Source organism: Rhinatrema bivittatum, chromosome 7, assembly GCF_901001135.1.
Source record: "Rhinatrema bivittatum chromosome 7, aRhiBiv1.1, whole genome shotgun sequence".
In the NCBI taxonomy this organism is placed as follows: domain Eukaryota; kingdom Metazoa; phylum Chordata; class Amphibia; order Gymnophiona; family Rhinatrematidae; genus Rhinatrema; species Rhinatrema bivittatum.
This window is the reverse complement of record NC_042621.1, coordinates 184,839,749-184,853,720: the sequence shown is the minus strand read 5'-3', so window position 1 is coordinate 184,853,720 and position 13,972 is coordinate 184,839,749. Positions and strand designations below refer to the sequence as shown.

Below are 13,972 nucleotides of genomic sequence, written 5' to 3'. Positions count from 1 at the left end.
TGGCACGCGCAAGAGGGGGTAGAAATTAGCTAATTCGTGTGGCGATGAGATCGGGGCTCCCCCAGTTTCCTCCCAGTCCGCTCCAATTAAGGAGTGGACTGGGAGGGAAATTCCCTACCCCCTAGCCTAACCCTCCCTTCCCCTCTCCTACCCGCCCCCCTATCCCTATCCTAGGTACCCCCAATTTTTTAAAATTATCTCTTGCTCCTCCAAAGGAGCAACAGCAGGTTACGCACGCTGGCACCCTGCTGGTGTGCGATCCCCCGGCACAGCAGCAAATGGCCGCTGTACAGGTGCGCCTCCAGCCCTGCCGCTGGACTGCCCCTTTGCCGAGGTCCGGCTCTTGTGCGCGTAACAGGGGTTGCGCACAAGGCCTGGCTATGAGCGTAACCCCTGTTTTTTGCGTGCGCAGCCCATTTAAAATTGGGCCGTTAGCTTACTCTTACAGAGTGGCTTACCCAGTAATGCTAAAAGCACCAGGCCCGAGTTGCGGCAGGCTGCTACTATGATCCAGCCTGAAGAAGTTGTTGAAAACTATCAGGAGGGTTTAGGGGTGGGATGTGTACCCATGAAGGCAAATTTTAATTGAATTCAGAAGGACCAGGAAGTGCAGAGGGGGAGTGGGTAGAGGCCGCACCAGATCATATAAATAAATAAAATAAATCAATAAATAAGTCTGAGGGTTTGGGGGATAGTGGGGAGAGAGACTGCAGGCTTGACTTTGAATTTTGAGCTCGGGTGGGGGGGTAAGTGATAGGGCTATTAGACCCACAAACTTTTTTTTTTTATATACCTGCTGCTCAACTTATCCAGCTAGATTATTTTGAATCTTTTGAATTCTTTTGAATCTAGCTGGATAAGTTGAGCAGCAGGTATATATATATAAAAAAAAAAAGATTCTTTTGAATCTAGCTGGTTAAGTCTAAAGTTATCCAGCACATGAGGCTTAATAACTTTAAAACTAACCAGTGATATTCAAAAGATATTGGGTTAGATTTAAAGTTATCTGGGAACAGGTAGTTCAATAACTTTAATCATGGATAGTTTGTCCGCTGACTGGTTTAAGGAATATTGAACTCCCTGTATGACTTCTGATCCTTCCAGATAATTCTGATATTCCAATCTCCAACCCAAATCAGGAATGAATATCATTCAAGAAAAAATAGCTTAAGAATGAAAGTATATCTGCTCAGTAAACATCAGGAATTTTTCTATTAAGGCAACTTCACTTAATCTGTACCACCTTACATGTTTTTATCCATTCAGTTATACAAATTTATAGTGCTCACATCCATTTAGTTGCAAAATAAATCCAAATTAACACTGGTAATTGGTGTATGTGGTAAAAAACTACATGAAGGTAAATAGAATTTAGGTTTTCAAAATAAATATTTAATGCTTTTCCCCCACTGTAAAAATTCCTCTATAAAACAGCAGCGCCAGAAAACAATAATAAACCTCGGAATAGGACCAACAAAGGAAGCATAAGAGACAGAAAACAGAAAAATTGCTATTTTGAGGAATGATGGTGGTTACAGGATCTCTCCGTGATTCTGGTACCCTGAGAATATGCATGAACATAATGTCCAATAATGTAAAAAGATTAGTTTTTATTAAAAGCTGACAAATTCTGCATTTCTTGTTGCAAATAGTTATTAAATGTTTACAAGTATATTTCATTCACATTTTTTTTTAAACTCTGTTCCTCAAAAATTCCCTCTCCCTCTTCTAGAATTGTCTTTAGATTTAATTGAACAGACTACCATAGTTTGTGTTCTTTGGCTTCGCTTCCAAGAATGGTTTTGGGATCGACAGATATAAATGGATGGATATAGTGCCAGTCATTTGCCTATCTAATCCAAAAACATTTTATTTTTCTTTTATACTCATGTATTTTGTTTGTATGCACATAAAACTGTTGTATTCTGTTTCCAATTAATATCTTTCAATAGCTACTAAATAACAAAGTTTTCTATTTCATCCTCTTGGAGTACCAGCCTTGTTCATAAACTGTAGTTCCAGATCTCAGAAAATGTTTAACCTGAGATGGCTTGAAAAACTGAATTTCCTTTGCTAGTTTTAGCAAAGCCATATAGTAAATTCCATAAATTAAACCTACAATGGTTACATAATTTCACTATAAGTACATATCCTTGTATGTTTCCTCAGGTAGGGGAGAATTACCAAGATCCTTGACAATTATCATTGTGCGTTTTTTGTTTCTTCCTTCTCCTGAAAAGATCTCATGTGCCTGAGAAAAGCAGGATGTAGTTCTCTCTAGGCCCTCGTCCAGGGAGAAGTAGCCTGAGCAAAGAAACCATTTACATTCTTTAAAAATATTGTTAATACAATAGAAAAGTCTGAAATTATGTTCAAATGATGTGGCAGATGGTAGCTTCCCCCCCCCCCCTTCTTTTTCAATCTGACGAAAGATAATCATTTTGCCTGAGGCAACCTCTTAAATACACATTTACTGGATCTAAACTTTTTTTTCACCTGGATTGGAATAAAAAGTATACTACTTTTTTTTTTTTTGAACTATTAATCCACTAGAAACACATCATCAGCGGAACTCTGGCTTTAATCTCCAAACGCCTTCTCCGTTGAAACCTCTGTTGAAAGTGCAAAGGTTCCGTAAGAGTTCTCGGAATATGCATGTCTGGGAAGCTGACAACTTGGGTTTAAATTCTTGTAGCAATTCTCGCGTACTGGCCTGCCCATCTACTTGGGCCTGAAACGCTAAAAAATTTCGAATGTCTACTAACAGCTCATCATGCTCTGTAGCAGCAGGCTGAAGAGTGGCAGTCTGCTGCGTGCTTGCCCCTTCCTCGTTGTCAGTCCTCTGTCGGAGAAGGTGATTTCTTGTCCTTATTTTAGCTAGCAGGGAGGAGGATGAGAGAGCAGCAGATGAAGATTCTTCCAAATCCGTTTTCCCACTGAAATGCGCACTGAAGTTGTTTTTCTTTCTGCCTTCCTTTTTATTTATTATTTCAGCATCCTGTTAAAGAAACATTCAGACTTTCATTATTAAAGAAAGAAGTATGCTAGAGCCACCCTCTCAAACCCATACGGTTCTAGAATACAGATAGGGAGTAAAGAAAGGTTGGAAAAATAATTTGCTGAATTCATGCTAGTGTTGAATCAATAACTTGCAAATGTATATACAGTGAGAGAAAATACAACAGTACAAAAGCTTTCTAGGACATGATACTAAAAACTAAGTCAACTTTCTACTATACTCCTATGCACAAAAACAGAAGAAACAATTGCATAGTTTTCTAAGAGATCCATATTCAAATGGCTTTGTCTGGATAACCTTTGAATTAGCTAGACATAGTAACATAATAAGTGACTGCAGAAAAAGATCCAAGTGGTCCATCCAGTCTGCCCAGCAAATTGTCTAGGGTAGTAACTGCTTCTCTATGCAGATTATCCCCAAGCCTTCTGCTAAGGGTAGTAAATGCCGCTCCATGCAGGTTACCCCCATGCGTTCTGTTAAGGGTAATAACTGCCACTTAGGATACCCCTGTTAAACCATGTTACCCTGTCTTCTTTCCCATCCTTTAACCATTAAGGATCCTCTGGGTTAATCCCATTCACTTTTGAATTCCATTATTATTATTGTCTTCACTACCTTTTCCAGGAGGGCATTCCATGCATCCACCACCCTTTCCATGAAGAAATATTTCCTGATATTAGTCTGCATCTATCCCCTTGGAGCTCCATGTTATGTCCCCTAATTCTACAGCTTTCTTTCCACTGGAAAAGATTCAATTCCTGTGTATAATTAGTACCCTTCAGGTATTTAAAAGTCTGTATCATACATCTCCTGTCCCTCCTTTCCTCCAGGGTGTACATATTTATGTCCTTCAGTCTCATCTCCTAAGTTGTCTGGTGCAGATAAATGCTGTTTTGGTCATCTTTCTCAGTACTGCTTCCATTCTGTCTCTATTCTTTTAAATATGTGGTCTCCAGAACTGACCACAGTACTTCAGGTGAGGCCTCACCAAGGACCAGTATAGGGGCATCATCACCGCCTTTTTCTTAATGGTTATGCCTCTCTCTCTGCAGCCTTGCATCCCTCTAGCCTTAGCTATTACCTTGACCTGAAGGCAGCAAAGCAATGTGACAGACAAACCCTGAGGTTTAAATATCTGGCATCTTTAACTGGAAAGCAGAATTGCTTACCTGTAACAGGTGTTCTCAGAGGACAACAGGATGTTAGTCATCACACATGGGTGGCATCATCAGATGGAGCCCCAACAGAGAAAACATGTCAAAGTTTCTAGAACTTTGACTTGGCATACTGAGCATGCCAAGTTCACGCAGGGTCCCTCTCCAGTCATAACATAAAATAATATATAACTGAAAATTAGGAGAACCCCAATTCTGTGGGGTGGCGGGTGGGTTTCATGAGGACTAACATCCTGCTGTCCTTGGAGAACACCTGTTAGAAGTAGGCAACTCTGATTTCTCTGAGGACAAGCAGGATGGAAGTCCTCACACATGGGTGAATCCCTAGCTATAGGCTACTCTCCAACACAAAAAGAGGACCAACAGACACCCAACCAGGTGCCAACAGGCACAATAAAAGTGCTGCTGGTAACAGAGGTGGGAGTAGGCCTAAGCACAAACAATGGGCCCAAGGCGGGGAGAGCTGAGTTCTATACTTCAAACATATTCCAAAGGACAGACTGACAGAACCTACTGTTGCGTTGGCCATCCCTAGCCAGACAATAGTGAGATGTGAATGTGTGGAGAACACTCCACGTCGCAGCTTTGCAAATGTCCTCCATAGGAACTGCTTGTCAATGGGCCACCGATGCTGCCATGGCTCTGACAGAATGACACTTGACATGACCCCCAAGATGTAGTCTTGCTTGGGCATAACAGAAAGAGATGTGATCTGCTAGCCAACTAGATAGTGACTGTTTGCAATGGCAATGCTCAACCTTTTCATATCAAAAGAAAGAAAAAGTTGGGTGGACTTTCTATGGGCTTCTGTACACTCCAGATAGAAGGCTAAGGCTTGCTTGCAGTCCAAACTGTGCAGTGCTCGTTTGCCTGGGGGGGGGGGGGGGGGGGGGGGGAAGGGCCTGGGAAAGAATATTGGCAGGATGATGGACTGGTGAAGATGGAAGTCCATTACCAACTTAGGCAGGAACTTATGGTGTATATGCAAGACCACCCTGTCATGATAAAACTTAGTGTAAAGTGGATAAGTCACTAAGGCCTGGAGCTTGCTGACCCTGCATGCTGAAGTGACCGCAACCAAAAATATGACCTTCGAGGTCAGGTACTTCAGGTCACAGGTGCGCAGTGGCTGAAAAGGAGCTTTCATCAGCTGAACTATCAACACGTTGAGGTACCAAGACACAGCAGAGGCCTTAGGGAAGGCTTCACCTGAAGGAGGCCCGCAAGAATCGTACAACTATAGGCTGTACAGAGATGGGTGTATCATCTAAACCATGGTGGTACGCGCCAATTGAACTTATGGAAAGCCAGCTTCCTATAGGTGTAGAAGGTAATCAAGAAGTTTTTGTGTGGGGCAGGGGAACAGATCTAGGGCCTTCTGCTCACACCACACAGAAAACCTCCTCCACTTTCTAGTGGAAGGCTTTCTAGAAGCCAACAGGACCTGAGACATCTTCTGAGAGATCGAGTGGTTGCAGAATTAACCTCTCAACATCCAGGCTGTGAGTGACAGGGCCTGGAGATTGGGAACCTGCCTCAATCTTCCATGATGAGATCTGGGGAAGTCCCCAGAATGATTGGACTCTAGATAGACAACTGCCATAGGAGGGGAAACCAGATCTGTCTCAATCAATAAGGGGCTACGAGAATCATAGTCCCCTTGTCCTTGAGAAGCTTCAAGAGAGTTTTCGCCATTAAGGGAGAGGATAAGCGTATAGAAGTACCTTGCCCCAATGACGGGCAAAGGCGTCTAAGGCTGGTTTGTTGTCTGTCCTGATCAGGAAGCAGAACCGAGGCACCTTCCTGTTGCAAGGGGATGCAAACAGATCTACGTCCGGGCTCCCCAGAGGTGGAATATCCAATTCGCCATCCTCTGGTCCAGGGACCAATAATGGTGTCTGAAGGCACGGCTCAGTCTGTCAACTACCATGTTCTCTGTCCCGGCCAGGAACATGGCCCTGAGTACCATCCCATGGGACAGGGCCCATGACCAGATATGGAACGCTTCCTGACACAGGAGGTACAATCCCATACCTCCCTTCTTGTTGACATACCACATCACTACCTGGTTGTTGGTTTGGATCAGGACAACATTGTTGGACAGTCTATCTCTGAAAGCCCTTAGCACATACTTGATTCACCCGAAGCTCCAGGAAGTTGATTTGATGAAAGCTTTCCTGAACAGACCAGAGACCATGGGTTCTGAGCTCATTTATATGAGCTCCTCAGCCCAGGGTGGATGCATCCATGGTTAGGACAATTTTGTTAGGAGGACTTTGAAAAGAGATCTCCTGTCCCAGATTTGAAAGTACCTGCCACCAGAATGAGTCCCGGAGAGACAGGATGACTCAGATACAGACCTGGAGGTTCTTCGTGGCCTGGCACCACGGTGACCTGAGGGTCTATTGGGCTCTGCACATGTGTAATCATGCCAAGGGAGTTACATTGACAGTTGCGGCCTTTTGGCCCAACAGTCTCAATATGTGCCATGTTGACACCTGCTGGCTCTCCTGGAGAGAGAACATAAAATAACAAGGCATTGAACACATAGTAATGGATATATATATATATGCAAATAGGAGGCAGATTACAAGTAAATATAAATATAATTTTTTTTTTGGAACAATCATGTCTAAGAGAGACCATAAAAGGTACTTGATGGATGCATGAAAAGGAATTAAAAACATACTATTCCTGGAGGAGGGAACACCATTCCTTGTATCAAACACTGGTCATGATAACTAGCTACATATGCAAATAAGTTCTTTTTTAGCACTTTTCAATGCACGTTAAAAAGGGCATAAAGGCTGGATCAATCTGTCCATCTGGAGGCACAATAACGTCAGCAATAATTCACTGATAAGAGTCAAAACTTGAAGGAAAGGTGAAGCAGGGGTCTGGAAATCTACTCAATTGAAAATGATCTAGATGCAAGACAAGTGAGATCATTTTCAATGGTACCCAAGTTGGTTTTTGCTTCCTATCTTACTTAAATGAGGCCCATCATTTTCAGTTTTTGCACTTCTGTTGGCCTTGCAGTTTTCTCCTTCTTTCAGCATCCAGCTCGATTGAACCCACACCTTTGGTGGAAACATGAGCCTTTATTTGCAACTACTCAGAGATTTTCCCTATTTTATAACCCTCCCCTCTCAATCTAGCACAATTATTTCAGTGACAGTCCTGGGCAAGGGGTCGAAGACTCACAGCTCCTTCCAGTCTGCCTAAGGACATTAGATGTTACTGTTCTGCCACAAGTGCGACTTCCTCCCCTTTTCCACAGAATACCCAGCCCTGGCTGGTTTGAAGAGGAGAAGCTGAACTTGGACATGCCAGGTGTATTTCAGTGTTGTAAGATATTATGAAATGTGAACTGGATTGTGATTAAGGTTCATCCAGGTGTTTCAGCTGCCTATATGCTAAGTGGCTCTTCATTTCTTATTATTGTAGAACAAGGTGCATAACTCTGGTCCTCAATGGCTGCAAACAGTTCTGTCTTTCAGGATAACCACAATTAATATTCATGCTAAGAAAATATGATGTGCCATGTTAAGTCATATCAATAGCCCATCAAGTCCAGCATTCTGTCTCTGATAGTAGCTAGTCCAAGTCACTTGGAAGTACCCGGCAGATCCCAATAAGAAAGTCTGTTCCATATTTCACACTCCCAGAAGTAAGAGTTGCAAACATCTGATTTAAGAAATATTTTAATTTGCATAGTTTGGTTACCCTGAAAACCAGATCTATTTCCAGTCCTCTGGGACTGGAACTGTACACACCCATGCCACCGGTCCTGGAGCACCCCCTCTAGACAATCTAGTTTTCAGGATTTCCACAATGAGCACGCATGAGACACATTTGCATGAAACTGACCCAGTGCATACAAATCTATCACATACATATTGTAGATATACTGAAAACCAGGCTGGCTAGAGGATGGCTTCAGGACCGGCTTGAGAAACAATGCTACAGAAGAAAGGGGCAATCAAAAGAAAAGATTTCACCTACCTTGCATTTTTCTGCAGGTAATATGGAGGAAGTCTGTGCAGTACGGAGTGCAGGGTTCCTTTTTTGACCAAACCTTGAACTGAAATGAACAAAGAATTATACTCTTCATGACATGTAGAAGAGGCACTCCCTACCTTGGTTGATTAGCTTATATATCATCTTTTTCATTAATGGTGACAATTTGCAAAAGGCAAGATAAAATCATTCTGATAGTTCACATTAAAGAGCATACAAAAAACCCCGAAACATTAAACATCACACTTATTAAACAAAGTAGTTAGCTCCATTGCATAAACTTCACTGAGTACAGTATGTAAAAAGAAAAGTAAATGCTTTCATTCAAGGTAATTTTCAAAAGGATTTACACGCTTAAAACTGGGTTTTACATGTGAAAATACATTTACATGTGTCAGAGGAAAATTGGTTCTTACCTGCTAATTTTCATTTCTGTAGTACCACAGATCCGTCCAGACTCCTGGGTTATGCATCTCTGCCAGCAGATGGAGACAGAGAAAGTTTTACTGACACTGCTACATAATCACGTGTGCTACCTGCAGTTTCTCAGAATTGATCTGTTCCCAAGCACAAACAAACAGTTAAAAAAAAAAATACCAACAACCTATCAAAAATTTTCAAAAACTTTTTAACCAGTCTGTATTCCATACCAAGAAATTCTTAACTGCCTATCAATAAAATCGGATGAATGGATGACTCTCCACCTCCATAGATCGGGTGGGTACTGGACTGATCTGTGGTATTACAGGAATGAAAATTAGCAGGTAAAAACTAATTTTCCTTTCCCTGTATGTACCCAGATCATTCCAGACTCCTGGGATGTACCAAGGCTCCCTACTCAGGGTGGGACTTGGAGAGTCCCACTTGCAAAACATCCTGGACTCTGGAGCCCCCACATCTAAATGATAGTGCCTTGCAAAAGTATGCAGCAACTTCCAAGTTGCCACTCTGCAAATTTCCTGGGGTGAAACCATCTGAACTTCTGCCCACGAGGTTGCCTGAAAGCGCATAGAGTGAGCTCGCAAACCCTTAGGAACTGCACGACCACTAGATATGTACGTCAAACCAATAGCCTTCTTAAGCCACCACCAATAGTAGCCGTAGAACATCTCTTCGAACTGGTGCAGTAAACAAAGAAGTGATTTGACCTCCTGAAACCATTTGTTACTTTGAGATACCTTACAAGGCCCTGCATATGTCCAAAAGCTTAAGCTCTCTCGCATGAGGTGCGAAAGAGTCCATCTCAGGAAAGGCAGGAAAGCTCCACAGTCTGATTCACATGAAACACCGATACCACCTTAGGTAAAAACGAGGGAACCATCCGTAAAGACAACCCTGAGTCTGAAATCTGCAAGAATGGATCACGGCAAGATAAGGCCTGCAACTCAGATTCTCCTAGTTGAACAATTGGCCACTAGAAAAATGACTTTAAGGGTTAACTCCTTAAGCGTTGCTATCCAAAGAGATTCAAAAGGTGTCTCACACAAACCTCTGAAGATGAGATTAAGATTCCAGGATGGGCAAACTCTTCTAAAAGGCAGGCGCAAATTCTTAGCCTTCCCCCAAAGAAACCGAACCACGTCCGGATGAGAGGACGGAGAGCAATCCTCTACTTTGCCTCATAGACAACCAAGATCAGCTACCTGAAATCTAAGAGGATTAAACGCCAAACCCTTGACCAAATCTTCCTGAATAAAGGACAAGATATGAGAGACCATAGATTGCAAAGTGTGCACTCCGTTTGCAATACACCAAGACTCAAAACCTTTCCAGACTCTCTCATACGAAAGAGACATAGACTTTCGCTTAGCTTGAAGAAGAGTAGCAATAACGGCTTCAGGGTACTCCGTGTCTCAATCACCGCCTCTCAAAAGCCATGCTGCTAGACAAAAGTGAGCAGCCTGGTCCAAAAATATGGTTCCTTGCTGAAGAAGTCCCATTAGATGTCCAAAGTGTAACGGACCGTCCATGGCCAAGTTGATTAGGTTTGTGAACCACTGTCAAAGCCACTCCGGAGCCACCAATACTACGTCACATGGATGTCTCTTTATCTGCTGCAAAACCTTGCCTACTAGAGGCCACGGAAGAAAAATGTAAAGCAGAACCTTCTAAGGCAAAGGCAGCACCAGAGCATTGACACCCTTGGCCCCGTGCTCCCTTCTTTGACTGAAAAACACGCCACCTTTGTATTGAGGCGAGTTGCCATTCGATCCACATGAGGACAGCCTCACCTCTCGCAGATGAGCTCCATCGCTGCCTCAGACAGCTCCCACTCTCCTGGATCTAATAAACTGCGACTTAGAAAGTCCGCTTGAACGTTTTCCACTCCTGTGACGTGCGATGCCGCTATCCGCTCCAGGTGTTTCTCTGCCCACAGAATCAATTCTTGAGCCTCTTGGGCCACTGCTCAACTCTTGGTTCCTCCCTGCCAATTGATGTAGGCTACCATCATCGCATTGTCTGATAAGACCCTTACCGACTGACCTTGTACCAACAGTAGAAAAGCAAATAAAGGTAAACGTACCACTCTGGTCTCTAAGCGACTGACAGACCAGGAAGCCTCCTCTGCGGACCAGCTACCCTGACTAGACTGCTGCCGACACACTGTTCCCCATCTAGAAAGACTGGCAACGATAGTAAGAATCACCCAATCTGGAGCCTCCAGCTCCATGACACAAACCAGATTGAAATTTTGTAGCCACCAAGAAAGGCTGTCCCCTCCAGTCATAAGAACATAAGAAATTGCCATGCTGGGTCAGACCAAGGGTCCATCAAGCCCAGCATCCTGTTTCCAACAGGGGCCAAACCAGGCCACAAGAACCTGGCATTTACCCAAACACCAAGAAGATCCCATGCTACTGATGCAATTAATAGCAGTGGCTATTCCCCAAGTAAACTTGATTAATAGCAGTTAATGGACTTCTCTTCCAAGAACTTATCCAAACCTTTTTTGAACCCAGCTACACTAACTGCACTAACCACATCCTCTGGCAACAAATTCCAGAGCTTTATTGTGCGTTGAGTGAAAAAGAATTTTCTCCGATTAGTCTTAAATGTGCTACTTGCTAACTTCATGGAATGCCCCCTAGTCCTTCTATTATTCGAAAGTGTAAATAACCGAGTCACCTCTACTCGTTCAAGACCTTTCATGATCTTAAAGACCTCTATTATATCCCCCCTCAGCTGTCTCTTGTCCAAGCTGAAAAGCCCTAACCTCTTCAAGCCTTTCCTCATAGGGGAGCTGTTCCATCCCCTTTATCATTTTGGTTGCCCTTCTCTGTACCTTCTCTATCGCAACTATACCTTTTTTGAGATACGGTGACCAGAATTGTACACAGTATTCAAGGTGTGGTCTCACCATGGAGCGATATAGAGGCATTATGACATTTTCCATTTTATTAACCATTCCTTTCCTAATAATTCCTAACATTCTATTTGCTTTTTTGACTGCTGCAGCACACTGAGCCGACGATTTCAATATATTATCTACTATGACGCCTAGATCTCTTTCTTGGGTGGTAGCTCCTAATATGGAACCTAACATCGTGTAACTACAGCAAGGGTTATTTTTCCTTATATGCAACACCTTGCACTTGTCCACATTAAATTTCAACTGCCATTTGGATGCCCAATCTTCCAGTCTTGCAAGGTCCTCCTGTAATGTATCACAGTCTGCTTGTGATTTAACTACTCTGAATAATTTTGCCTCTCGAGTGGCAAAAGAAGATGAAACTCCTCTTAGAGTGGTTTCTATTGAGATAACAGGGCTCTCTGTAGAGGCCTCATATGCGCAAACGCTCATGGTACCAACTCCAGGATGGAAGCCATGGAGCCCAGAACCTGCAAATAATCCCTGACCCTGGGTACCAGTAACCCCAAAAAGGGCCAAATTTGCCCCTGCAGTTTCAAAGCACGCTCCTCCATGAGAAACACTTTTCCCTCCTAAGTGTCGAACCAAGTTCCAAAATCCTCCAGGGACTGTGACAGCACTAGCTGACTTTTCCAGTTGTACCACCCAGCCATGCAACTTGAGGGTACTGACCACCTTCCGGACTGATTGTCGACAAAAGTCCTCCAACTTTGCCCTGACAAACTAGTCATCCAGATAGGGGTGCATCAGAACTCCTTCTCAACACAATGCTGCTGCCACCACCACCATTACTTTGGTGAATGTGCGAGACGCTGACACCAAACCTAAGGGAAGAGGCTAAAACTGAAAATCCTGATCCAGAACCATAGGAATCTTTGATCTGGCCAAATAGGAATGTGCAGATATGCCTCCATGAGTTCCAGAGACTCTAGAAATTCCCCCTTGCACACAGCTATCATCACCAACCTCAGGGGCTCCATCTGGAAATGCGGAACATTGAGTGCTGCATTTACTTTATGTCCAGAATTGGCCAAAAGGTGCCTTCTTTCTTCAGAACACCTTCTTTTGCCTCGCTGGTCCCGGGGAACCAGAATTACCACCCTTAACTTTTGCAACCGGTCTAGTATCTCTTGCACCACCAATTGCTTGCCTGCAGACCTGCAGGGGGAAACAAGAAACAAATTGCGGATGGGCCAAGCAAATTCTAATGCGTAGCCATTTCCTATTACACTGAGTACCTACTGATCCTGGGTAATTTTGGCCCACTCCCTGTAAAACTGCGCCAAGCGACCTCCTATAAAAGGAATGGCAGAGTGAACCAGTCTTGCATTATTGCAAGGACTTAGACCCAGCCGCGCCACCACCTGTGGCCACCCTGAAGGGTCTTCGACCCCCTCAAAAAGGACTGACCCCAGAACTGGCCTTGAGGAGAGAATTGCTTCTGCGGACCTGCAGCTCCCCTTGCCGAGCGAGACCTCCTACTATCCCGAAAATGAGACCGTGCCTGAAAAAAACCTCTTACCCTAAGGCTTATCCTCTGGCAACCTGTAGACCTTATTCTCACCCAGATCCTTCATCAATTGCTCCAGGTCCTCACCAAACAATAGTCTGCGTTTGAAAGGCAGAGATCCCAACTGAGACTGGGACGTCACATCCACCGACCAGTCCCGCAACCATAACAACCTCTTGGCTGAAACAGCAGATGCCATAACTCACAATGAAGTTCTAATTAGGTCATACAAAGCACCTGCTACATATGCTACCGTCGCTTCCAACCGGTCAGCCTTACTAGCCTCCTCGCCAGACTCAGACTGCCCATCCTGAAGCTGCTGCACCCAATGCAGACAAGCTCTCTGCATAAAGCTGGAGCAAACTGCTGTACATAAATCCAGAGCTGACACTTCAAACATCCTTTTGAGGTGAACCTCCAATTTCCAATCTTGAACATCCTTCAAAACCACAGAGCCCGCAACCGGGATAGTCATCTTCTTGGTAACAGCCGACAACACTGCATCCACCCTAGGAAGGGAAAACAGCTCTAGGGTCTGTCCGGGCAAAGGATAAAATTTCACCTTTGTCCTCCCAACTCTCAAGCCAGTGTTGGGAGCAGACCACTCCCGATCCACCAACTTCCTCACTGACTTATAAGGGAAGGCTCTTGCCAGACCCCAAAGTCCATCCAGGAACAGATCCTCCCCCTCCATATCAGAGTCCTCCTGCAGCACCTTCATTCCAAGTTCCTCCAGAGATTGAAGAGTCAACGGACCTAACTTTTTCCAAAACAAACGGACCACTTTAGGGTCATCACCCTCGGAAACTGGGATCTCCTCCAGATTATCCCCCGGATCTGTACCAAGCGCATCTCAATCGACCACTGCATTGTGTGAG

General features: G+C 44.0%; 1 protein-coding gene across 1 annotated transcript in view; it reads right to left on the bottom strand.

Annotated features, from left to right (window-relative positions):
* Positions 1-1,590: 1,590 nt before the first annotated feature.
* ERCC6 (ERCC excision repair 6, chromatin remodeling factor) overlaps positions 1,591-13,972 on the bottom strand; it is a 211,735-nt gene continuing 199,353 nt past the window's right edge. Inside the window, exons 20-21 of the mRNA XM_029609617.1 lie at positions 8,200-8,278; positions 1,591-2,998 (exon numbers count right to left, since the gene is read on the bottom strand). Of these exons, the coding sequence (XP_029465477.1) occupies positions 2,564-2,998; positions 8,200-8,278 (514 nt within the window). The 3' untranslated portion in view covers positions 1,591-2,563. The remainder of the gene's footprint in view (positions 2,999-8,199; positions 8,279-13,972) is intronic.